This window comes from Phocoena sinus, chromosome 19 (assembly GCF_008692025.1).
Source record: "Phocoena sinus isolate mPhoSin1 chromosome 19, mPhoSin1.pri, whole genome shotgun sequence".
Lineage (NCBI taxonomy): Eukaryota > Metazoa > Chordata > Mammalia > Artiodactyla > Phocoenidae > Phocoena > Phocoena sinus.
Window position 1 is genome coordinate 55,575,787 of NC_045781.1, and position 11,436 is coordinate 55,587,222.

An 11,436-nucleotide genomic window follows, 5' to 3' on the forward strand; every position below is an offset into this window, starting at 1 on the left:
GTCAGTCTGTTGAATTTTTGTTTTCACATCTCCGTGAGCACACTTTTTTTTTTTTTTTTTTTTTTTTTTACAGAATTTGCAATCTTCTCAGTGACGACAGAGAAAACACCTTTTTCTAGGGTCAAATAGACGTTCTCCCCACTTAGGCTGAGCAGCTGGGTCTTGTGCAGACGTGTGTGTGTGTCGTGGCCAAACCGATGGGTAGAGGGAGTGTCCGCTGAGTCACCGCCGGGGTGTGTTAGTGTACAGAGGGGCCTTGGCCTCCAGGATGCCTCCAGCCCCTTCCAGCTGATATCCTGGTCTCGCCTTTGAGCCACAGCTGCCTCACTTCTTGCTTTTGGGGGTCGGGGGGCTGTGAGTAGAATGTGATCACCACCCCCGCCTGACACACACAGGACACCTTCATCATCCCTTACAACTTGGTTTGACAGACGTATTTTGTGAAATTTTGGGCTTTCTTTTTTCCTGATTATAAGAGGTCAATAGCCATGTTCTAACTCTCCAGACTAACAGATCCGGGAGGTAAGCCTGAGGACCAGCACAGGGCCTAGAGGAAGTGTCCTTGGTACCTGGAGCAGTGGACTCAGTTCCAGGGGCCCCGGGTGGGATGGTTCCCAGGGCAAAGGTGCAGGCAGGTTCCCCCAGCCCTGGCCTGGCCACCTGAGGTGGGCTGGGGTATGTGCCCTGATGATCAGTGGGGCGGGGGCCGGACAGCCCTGTCTCTGGTTCTCCCACCCAGCCTGGAGGACCAGCCCGGGTGGTAGAAGCCTTCACACCTGACTTTTCCTCTGGTGCCAGGGGAGTCCAGCAGCTGAAGGCCAGGGGCTGGATTCACAGGCAACTCCTGGTGACAGGTAAGGACCCCTCTGAAGGCAGCAAGGACCCTGAAGAGCACGGGGACCCAAGCCTGGGTCCCATTCTACCTCCCCGCCAACCCACTGCGTGCCTTTTGCCGAATTGTTCTTTGAACCTCAGTTTCTTCATCCATATAATGGGAGGGAAAACATCACCCAGCCGAGGCGGTTCCTGCAAGAAATGCAAACGTGCTTCTCACTCCAATCTCTTTCCTCCTTGTCCCGATGAGGAAATAAATCGACCTGGGAGCTGTACCTGTAGGAAGGGTCCTGCCCATTAAAGGAAAAAGAAAAACGACGAAACTTCTCTCTAAATGTTATAGGAATCCATTTAAGGCATATTCTTCAAAATTCATGACACTAAATATAAAAGAAATTTAAACAATTAGGCATTCAAATCGGCTTCCTTTGTAAATTGTAACCTTTCTGCTTCTGACTTTATTGACGCTTAAAACTGCTGAGGCTTCCGGGGCACCCTGACCATGTAACAGTCTTGTCCCTTAAATTCGCGCCGAGCAGCTCTGTCTGCAGCCACCTCCCCTGCGCAGTGCCACAAACGCTCCGGCTCCCCTCTTTCCATATTTGGAACAAGCCTCTCACTAACAAAGTCACCTTTTAATGTCACAGGAAATGACCGCAGGTGCTCTCTTTTCTCCCGTACTCAGATCCTGAGCGAGTTGCACTGGGAAGCAGTGGGGTGGGTTTGTCCTCAATGCCTGGGACTCTGAAAGGAAGAGACCCCAAAAGTTATGCTCCTTCCACCCCTGCTCACCCCACCTCCCACCTCCTGGGCCCCAAAGAGAGGAGCTAGGAATTTTGTCCCTACTCCCAAGCGACCATGCACACAGAGAGAGCCAGGGAAGCTCCTGGCCGATGTCCAACCCTGGAATTGGGAACAATTGGTCTCTTCAGCGTGCTGGGGCCAGAGAGGGAGGGGAGAGGCCCCTTGTGCCGTCAACTTACCTTTAATGAGCACGTACTATGTGCCAGGTGCCACCAGGCTCCAGGACCACAAGATGAAGAAGTAAGGTCCTTTTCCTTCAGAAACTATCAGTGGGGTTCAGACACGGCTGAGGTTAAAAAAAGGTACATTTGTGTGTGTCTGTCTGTGCGTGCATGTACACACATATATATGCTTCGAGTATAAAAATATATACTGTAAATGTGACGATATATAATACAATCGATGATAAGGTTATTTTATAAATTATTATATAGGAAATATAGAATGTTGTAGTTATTTTTGGAGTGAGTGTCCTTCCTGGTTGAATCAGGGTGGGCTTCCCTGAGGAGGTGCCTTGGAGCCAGATCTTGGGAAATAAAAGTCACTGTGGCGAAGACGTTAATCCTGCAATGATCCCATGAGAAAGGTTTGGGTTTTTTTTAATTTAATTTTTTATTGAAATATAGCTAACTTACAATGTTGTGTTAGCTTCTGGTGTACAGCAAGGTGATTCAGTTGTACATATCCATATTCTTTTTCATATTTTTTTCCATTCTGTTATTACAAGATACCCCTGTGCTATATAGTAGGACCCTGTTTATCTATTTTATATATGGCAGTGTGTATCTGTTAATCCCATACTCCTAATTTATGCCACCCCCTTTAACCCTTTGGTAACCATAAGTTGGTTTTCTACGTCTGTGAGTCTATTTCTGTTTCGTAGATAAGTTCATTTGTGTCATATTTTAGATTCCACATGTAAGTGATATCATATGATATTTGTCTTTCTGTCTGACTTACTTCACTTAGTGTGATAATCGCTAGTTCCATCCATGCTTCTGCAAATGGCATTATTTCATTCTTTTTCATGGCTGAGTAATATTCCATTGTATATATGTACCACATCTTTATCCATTCCTCTGTCAGTGGACATTTAGGTTGCTTCCGTATCTTGGCTATTGTAAATAGTGCGCAAAGAACCTTGGGGCGCATGTATCTTCTTGAATTAGTTTTCTCCAGATATATGCCCAGGAGTGGGATTCCTGGATTATATGGTAACGCTGTTTTCCGTAGTGGCTGCACCAGTTTATTATACATTCCCTCCAACAGTGTAGGAGGGTTCCCTTTTCGCCACACCCGCGAGGAAGGTTTTGTTTACCACTTTGCTGATGAGGAAATCATGGTACCCACAGTGGGGAATGAAATCAGGGGCTAGCTGGCTCCAGAGCATAGCGTTTATCCTGAACGGCTGCAGGACGTCCTCTCCCTGGCAGAGGTCTCTAGGAGGCAGCAGGAGGTGTGCTGAGAGCCGAGTGACCCAGAGCTCAGATGCCCCCAGCCACTGTCAGGAATTTGCTCCCCAAATGTGCACACCCGGGGGGCCCAGGCGGGCAGGTGGCCGAGCCTGCGGACCCCCACCCCTCCTCCACTTCTGTGATGTGTCCCTGGTCCCAAGGTCATCCCCGCACATCACGTCCCTATGGTTTGGGTGAATTGCGTCCCCAAAACTCATGTGAAGTCCTAACTCCCAGTACTCACAATGTGACCTTAACTGGAAATAGAGTCTTTGCAGATATATTTAGTTAGGATGAATGGGGAGGACCCCTGATCCTATGACTGGTGTCCTTATAAAAAGGGGAAACAGACCCCAGAAGGAACCAGACCTGCCAGCACCCGGATCTTGGAGTGCAGCCTGAGGGAGAATAGATTTCTGTGGTTTGAAGCCCCCAGTGTGTGGTGCTTTGTTAGGGCAGCCCTGCAACCAATAAGGACTCTGTGGGGCTTTCCCGGGACAGACCCACCCAATGTCCTCCACCTGACTCTTGTTTGTAGAAAAACTTTAGCCTCCGAGGCCTTCCCCGAGTTCCAAAGAATAAATTTAATCAGAGAAATGAGAAAATGCAGAAGCTAAAAAAAGTAGTCAAGCAAGACAAAATAATAAGAGTTCAGCCATTAAACAAAGCCAAGGACCTTTAGTTCCTCCTCAAGAGCTATAGATAATATTCTGCACCATGTCCTTTGAGCTGTTTTGCAGGTACGGAAACCCCACAGGTGGAAGAAGTTAACTGGATGCTGCCCAGTTACCTCACCACCAGCCAATCAGAAGAATGCCCACAAGGGACTTCCCTGGTGGTCCAGCGGCTAGGACTCTGCGCTTCAACTACAGGGGGCCCGGGTTCGATCCCTGACCGGGGAACCAAGATCCCACAAGTCGCACGGTACAGCCAAAAAAAAAAAAAAAAAAAAAGAATAAAAGAAAAATGTCCAAGAGCCGATAACACGCCCCACAGACTCCCTCCCTCACCCTGTGTTTAAAAACCTTTCCTGAAAGTCATCGGGAAGTTGGGACCTTTTGAGCACCAGCTGCCTGGACTCTTTGCTTGGCGCCTGCAATAAATCCTGCCCTTTCCTTCACTACAACCCAGTATCAGTAAATTGGCTTTACTGCACACAGGCAAATGGACCCGAGTTTGGTTCGCTAACACACGTTAACATGGGCTTAAACACCCAGAAGCCCAGTCATAAGACAGGAAATGAGACCCAGCAGGAGTCAGGGTGAGATGCGCCCACGTTTATTGAACACCTGCTATGTACCAGGTGTCCTTCTGGGCACCCTGATCCCCAGAGCAGCCTGTGAGCTGAGTGATGTGATTCCTGCCAGACAGATGAGGAAAGCGGGACTCAGAGGACACGGGACTTGCACACGGCAGAGCTTCCGAGCATCCAGCCTCAGCCCCCTTTTCCTGACTGGGGAGTTCTCGTCCTGGCGATGGAGCCCCTTCCCCTGTCCCCTGAGGTCCTCCACGGGGTCCTCCTCGGCAGACTTGTCCTCACTGGCTGCTTCTTTTCTCTGGCTCCGTATGGTGCTCTGGGTGCTCTAAGTAAAAGAAATACATAACAACAACAAAATCATCATCACCATCACAGCAATAATAATAATGACAGTGACAAGCATTGTTTCCTGAATGTTTCGGGTAGATGTGTTCGCCTAATACCACAGCCCTTTGAGGGGGTTACTATCATTGGCCCCACTTTGCAGGTGAGGAATCCAAGGCACAGAGAGGTTAAGGAACTTTCCCAGGGTCACACAGCTTGGGAGCAGTGGGTTTGGACCCAGGCAGTCTGGCTGGGGACCATACTTCCTCCGCTGCCTTTCAAGAGAATTATTCAGAAAGCATGAGATGCCCCTCACCACACTGTGGTTCCCTGAGTCTGCTTCAGGCAGGTCCAGGTCAGATTCAGGGCCTCCCTCCCACTCCCCAAGCAGCACTCCCTTCTCAGACCCGAGTTCTCAGCCAGCCTCTGGTCTCTGGTCTCTTCACCTTGTCACAGGTGTTACGCCCCGCCCCCCAGTGCTCACTTGGACGAGAAACCACGGGACAGCCGGGGACAGGGTGGTGTCCATGAGCAGCCAAGCGTCATAACGCCTATAAACTCCACGAATCTTGGCTCTAAAATCCTGCCAGGAGGGTTGGATCCGGTCAGGAAACAATGAAAGGGGTGCCAGCCGGAAAGAAAGACGTGGGACGAGAAGCCGGTGCACAGGTAACTGCAGGGACCCCCACCTACACCAGGTCCGCCTAGGAGTCTCCTGTTTCTTATTCCATATGACCTACTGCAGAGTGGTAAGTGGGCATTGTCATCCCATTTTACAGATGGGAAAACTGAGGCCCAGAGGCAAGGTAACATGTCCATAGTCATGCAGGGAGATTAGAGAACACACTGCCCCCCGACCAAAATAAAGTAGAGTTGAGTGAACGTACCAGAGCCCAGCCAACCTTCACTGACCCTCCTACGATGGTTTTAAAGCTCATCCACAAATTCTTTGACACTTGTCCCATCAGGAGCTGGACTATAATCCTCCTCGCCTTGAATATGGCCTTAGCGACGCACTAAGGAACAGAACGTGGCAGACAGGAGGCTCAGTTTCTTCGGCGCTTAGGTCACGGAAGGTGACACAGCGCAATTCTCTGATGCTCACTCTTGGACCAGCTGCCATGGTGTGAGGAGGTCCACGCCCCATGGAGAGGCCGCGGGCAGTCATTCAGGCTGCAGACCCCACTGCAGACCCAGACGGGATGGGCCTCACTGGGGTACAGCTCATGCAGTCGCCCAGGGCCCCCAGCTCAGAAGGACTCTGCCATCTTGGAATTCTTAATAATTATTGAACAAAGGGCCCACGTCTTCATTTTGCCCTGAACTCTGCGAATCACGTGGCCCATCCTGGACCCAGATGACAGCCATCATCTACCACACACGGGCGAGGAAGCCTTGGAAACAGCTCCGGCCCCGGCTACGGATTGGCTGAAAAACCGGAGTGAGGACAGCCCAGCTGAACCCACCAACCCTCGAGCCACAGAAGATAATCCCGGTAAACGACCACCGCTGCTTTACACCACGAGGTGTGACGCAGCATATTAGAGATAACTCAGATGGCTTTTTCTAGATCCTAATCACATCAGGTGTGGGTAATAAGCCCTTTGTCTCCCTCCGGAGTTCAGCAGGCGTCAGCCTGGAGATGCTGGTTGTTGTTGATTCATTTGTTTTTAAGCACCCAGGTGATGGTCATGAACGTGGATGGTCCAGAGAGAAGGTATTGGGGAAATTCCCCACCTCTGGTTCGGTGCCCGGGGGCAGATATTTAAAACAGTTCATTACAATGAGCCTTCAAAGTTCAAGGAACTGCAGAATGTTGCCAACAAAAACTGCTTCTATCAAGACAAAACCAACAACTCAGCCATAAAAAAGGACAAGCTAATGCCATTTGCAGCAACATGGATGCAACTAGAGAGTATCATACTAAGTAAGGTAAGTCAAGACAGAGAAAGACAAATACCATATGATAGCACTTATATGTGGAATCTAAAATATGGCACAAATGAACCTATCTACAAAACAGAGACTCACAGACAGAGACATCAGACTTGTGGTTGCCAAGGGGGAGGGTGGGAGGGAGAGGGATGGACTGGGAGTTTGGGATTAGCAGATGCAAACTATTACATATAGAATGGATAAACAACAAGGTCCTACTGTAGAGCACAGGGGACTATATTGGATCTCCTGGGATAAACCATAATGGAAAAGAATATTTTAAAAAAGAATGTCGTATGTGTAAAACAGGCACTTTGCTGTACAGAAGAGATTAGCACAGCATTGTAAATCAACTAGTCTTCAATAAAAAAAAAAAAAAGACAAAAACAACCTCCAATTCAGCCCCACCCCACAAATAGGAGCTGAGATGTCCGTGACCCACCTCCAGATCTCTCTCCAGGTCGTAGCTCTCCAGGGTCTGGAAGGCACTGGAATACACCTCCACCGCTTTGGCATGGAAGACCATCTCAATGGTCACAAAGTCCGAAAAGATTTTCTATGGGGAGAGACGCCCAGGTCACATAAGTAACACTGTCAGAAGGAATGTCCTGGGGTCATCTCGACATGGACCAATTGGGGGGGGTGTGTGTGTGGGCGGGGGCTTAGTTGTCTGTGCGGGGCAGGTCCTAGGTGTGGAATTTCAATATATTATTTCTAATTATTTTTGTTGAACAGATAATGCATTCCCATAGTTCAAAAGCTGCCTTGCACAGAGATTGTTCCAGAAATGTGTGAGGCCTTGTGGACTTTCTGAGGGGCATCCTTTTCTCAGCTCTGTCAACCTGGGCTCCTCCACTCAGCTTGCGCTTCTCTCATTCTGAGGTCAGGTTGATGGCTACAGACTTTCAGCCTCTGTCACCCACGGGCTAGAAGTGGGTCTTATGGGAGCGGGAGGGGATGCTACTGGCCCAGAAGGCCCACAACCCGATAAGCCAGCTTGTCAAAACATTATTAGTGATGGAAACGTTGGCTTCTCTTGATCAGATGGTTCAGCTTGGCTTAGTAAGCGCTCACAGAGCTCCTACTGCGTGTCCGGCTCCAGCGGGGGCTTCTACTGTGTGCTGGGCCCAGCACAAGCTCCTACTGTGTGCCAGACCTGAGGGGAAACTCCTGCTTTGTGTCAAGTCCAGCACAGGCTCCTACTGTGTGTCAGTCCCCTCCTACGTGCTGGGCCCAGCACAAGCTCCCACTGTGTGCTGGGCCCAGCACAAGCTCCTACAACGTGGCAGGCCCCAGCAGGAAACAGGCTTGCTGTTGGGGGAGGAGCCTGCAGTTTGGAAACACACCTCTTCCCGTCACGTGGGAAGCACCTGGAAGAGGCGGGCCAGAGGAAGCCGCTAGGCCTCCTGGGAGAAGGAATGGGCGAGCGGGGGCCAAAGACTGTGCTGGAAATCTCTGGCTCCTGCCTCCTCCCGTCCTGCCCCTGGGAGGCCGTGCTGGTGACAACAACAGGCCGCGTCCTGCCCTTTGCCGGCCTGTGGCCCCGAGGAAATGACGTATCCTCTCAAGCCTCAGTTTATTCGTCTGCATAGGAAGGACAGGAGTGGTCCCAGTTCACAAAGCCCTACGAGAGATTCAGTGAGCGCCGCGGCTCTCGGCCTGCGGGCCCCTCAACACCAGCCTCACCTGGGAGCTCGTCAGAGATGCACGTTCTTCGGCCCACCCGGGCCCACCGGATGGGACGCCAGGGTGGGCCCACCGTGTGCGTTTTAAGGAGAACGCCAGGGCATTTCTGACGCACGCTCAGGTGAGTGAACCGCTGCTTGAAAGCATGGCTTACATTCTTTTTAGAGGAGCCAGACAGTTCTTTTGTAGATATTCCATTAGAATCGTGACCTAAAACTGATATAGTGGTAATGATTATTTCAAGTTTGGGCTTTTATCTCTTTTAACATTTGGAGGTTTGGATAAGCATGTCTTACAAATGAATCCCCCCAATTTTAAAATGCATCTAAAATGTTAAAATGCATGCTTCTGTTGGCCGCCGACAGTGCAGAACCTCGTGTGCTCTCGCTGGCCTCGAAAACAGGTGCTTGATAATGGTCTGCTGGTGCTTTTAGGTTCTGCCTGCAACATGCATGCTTGAGCAGTAATTACCACTGTTTCAACTCGGTTCGTTCGTTCATTCTTTCATTCATTTTCCCAATATTTACTGAGTACCCACCGAGTGCCAGGCCCTAGACCTGGTGCCCATGACCCAGGAGGGGACGTGGCAGGCAGGGGGTCTGCTCTGTGGCTTGGACGAGCAGTATAGGAGGTGGCGTGGAGCAGTGAGATCTCCCCTGCTGTCCACCATCACGGGGTCTGCGTGAACTCTCTCTCCCAAGAGTGTCAGCTCTGTGAGGACAGGGCCTTGCTTTGCTTTCTATGGTGTCCTCAGCCTCAGGCATAGCGCCTGGCACATAGTAGGTGTGTATTCAACATCTGTGAGATTCACGAGTGAATTAAAGATACAATGAATCCACCCCCTGGGATAACTGCCCCCAGAGGGAGCAGAGCAGAGAGTGTTAACAGTTGGTTGGACCAGGTCTGGGGGTCCAGGTGAGTTTCTCTGAAGGACAGTGGGTGTGAACTCGATGCAGAGTAAGGGCAGAGCCCTCCTGGTAGAGGACACAGCCTGTGCAAAGGCCCTGAGGTATAAAAGGTCTTGGTGCACCCTCGGAGCTTGGAGTGGTGTGTCCAAGAGAAGGCTGGAGGGCGGGGCTGGGGCTTTGAAGCCTTGGGGAGGATTTCAGCCTTTCTCCTTGGAATGAGGGAAGCACAGGAGGGTGTTAAACCGGAGAGTGACAAATCAGAGCTGCCTTTTGTGAGATCCTTGGGGCTGCGGTTTGGAAAATGGACTAAAGTGGCAGGGGGGCAAGAGTGGGTGCGGGGGTCTCTGTGACCATCTTGCCCTTAAAGACCCCGCCTCCGTGAGGCCTCTTGTAAGAGCTGGGGCTCTGGGCCTGGGGCTCTGCGTGTGTCGGGGTGGAGAGAGGAAGGATTTGTGCCCCTGGGGCTGTGCGGAGGAAAGGAGGAGGGTCTTGTGGATCCTGTGCGGAAAAGCAGGGGCTGGGGGGACAGACTCTGCCCAGTTCTCCTGGCAGGCGGGGAGCTTGGCCAGGTGCTGAGAGCGCATGGCTGCCACTGCTGGCTTCCGGGCAGGACAGCTGAGCAGGACAGCTGCCCGAGCAGCCGGCCTCTACCCGCCGCGGCCAGGAGGAAGCCAGGATGAACTGTCCTGGGAGTCAGGGCCCTGAGAGCCGAGCAGGCACAAGCTCACACACACACACTGTCACAGGGAACACACTTGCACTCACACATACACAGGTGCACACCCACCAGAGCTCACCCATGGGTCAGCCCAGAGTACTTCCGACCGGGGACCGACCACCCCCCACCTGGAGGTCCTTCAGCTTCTGTTCCTGGAAGGCATCCACCGTCTCCTCCAGCTGGTGGGAGGTGCGGCTGGCATCCACCAAGGCCCTCTGCACGCCGGTCTCCGCCTGGCCCCAGAGATACAAAGTGTCATGGGGGCTCCATTCTGGATCATTCTCTGTCCCTTCACCCCACCCTTGGGCCAGCTGTCCTGCGTCGTGGGAGTCTCTTGCCAATTTGGTTGTGGAAGGAATGGCCGAGTGGGACCACAGCGAAAGGGGCAGCTGCTGCTTGGACAGACCCTCTTGTTAGCTGTGTGACCTCAGGCAAGTCACTGAACCCCTCTGAGGCTCAGTGTGCTTGCCTGCAAACAGGGGACGGCTGTAAGGCCTGCTTTGCAGGATTGTTGCAAGCATGAGAGTGGGCTCAGCTGAACTACTGCTATGACAGGTACCCCACGTTCACTGATAATTAATTCCCGCATGTGGATCGATTTTAGGTAATTAACTTACTGGTTGCCTTGTTTGGCATCTATATGGCCTGACTCCACAGCAGGCCTGGCACGTGACGAAGCTGGATTTCAAAGCCTGACGCCTGCAGAGCTGAGTCGGGGGTTGCCCCTTAGCTCTCTGTGTGACCTTGGGCAAGTCACTTTTCTCAGTTTCCCCACCTAGAAGTACCCACCTCCTGTGAGCAGTAAGTAGGTAACCCTGACAAGGAAGCAGGTTGTGGAGGGGAGTGTCTCTGACTCGCTGAGTAGCATCGCTGATGGGACGGAAGCCAGGTCTCCTGAGCCCCGGCTGATGGCTGGCTGTCCCAGAGCCTCTGACTCTCCTGTCCTAAGCCCAGGGCCCTGCACACACGCGCCCAGGTAAAGCTCACCTCAGTGTTTTGTGAGGCCGTTCGTTACCTGCGTGCGAGCCTGCCTTCCCCAGACAGGCTTGTGACGCTCTCCTGGGGCTGAAACAGGTGGCGTTAGGGATTCAGGTCAGCCAGCAGCCCCCATGGAGGGGGCACGGTGATGCACGGCCCCGGCCTCAGCGCCCCCAGCCCCTGCCTCGGGAAGGATACGATGGTCTGCCTCTCTGAAGGGGACTTCTGCCTGAGTCTCTCCAGCTTTTCCAGTTCCGGAGCTCCTCGTTCCGGACGTGTTTGAATTTCTTGATCTCAGCCTATGGAAGGAGGAGGGTGCTTTCCTGCGGCCCCAGCCCCCCACGTGGCCCACGCCTCAGTGCCGTGCTCACCTGGGTCTGCTTCATCTGCACCCCGTAGAGCTTCAGGGGCTTGACCACCTTGGTCTCCAGCCTCTCGACCTGGGGGCACGCGGACATAACACAGTCAGAGCGGGTGGAGCCAGGCAGATGCTGGGGGGCTGCACGGCCACTGGCCTGCATTTACAGAGCGCCGTCT

The 11,436-nt window shown here is 52.2% G+C and overlaps 1 protein-coding gene across 1 annotated transcript in view; it reads right to left on the reverse strand.

Moving 5' to 3' along the window:
• Positions 1-4,047: 4,047 nt before the first annotated feature.
• Positions 4,048-11,436, reverse strand: part of CIBAR2 (CBY1 interacting BAR domain containing 2) — a 31,221-nt gene continuing 23,832 nt past the window's right edge. The window contains 7 exon segments of the mRNA XM_032614839.1: positions 4,048-4,675; positions 5,159-5,257; positions 7,052-7,165; positions 10,050-10,154; positions 11,098-11,156; positions 11,159-11,198; positions 11,271-11,344. Coding sequence (XP_032470730.1) covers positions 4,385-4,675; positions 5,159-5,257; positions 7,052-7,165; positions 10,050-10,154; positions 11,098-11,156; positions 11,159-11,198; positions 11,271-11,344 — 782 coding nt within the window. The 3' untranslated portion in view covers positions 4,048-4,384.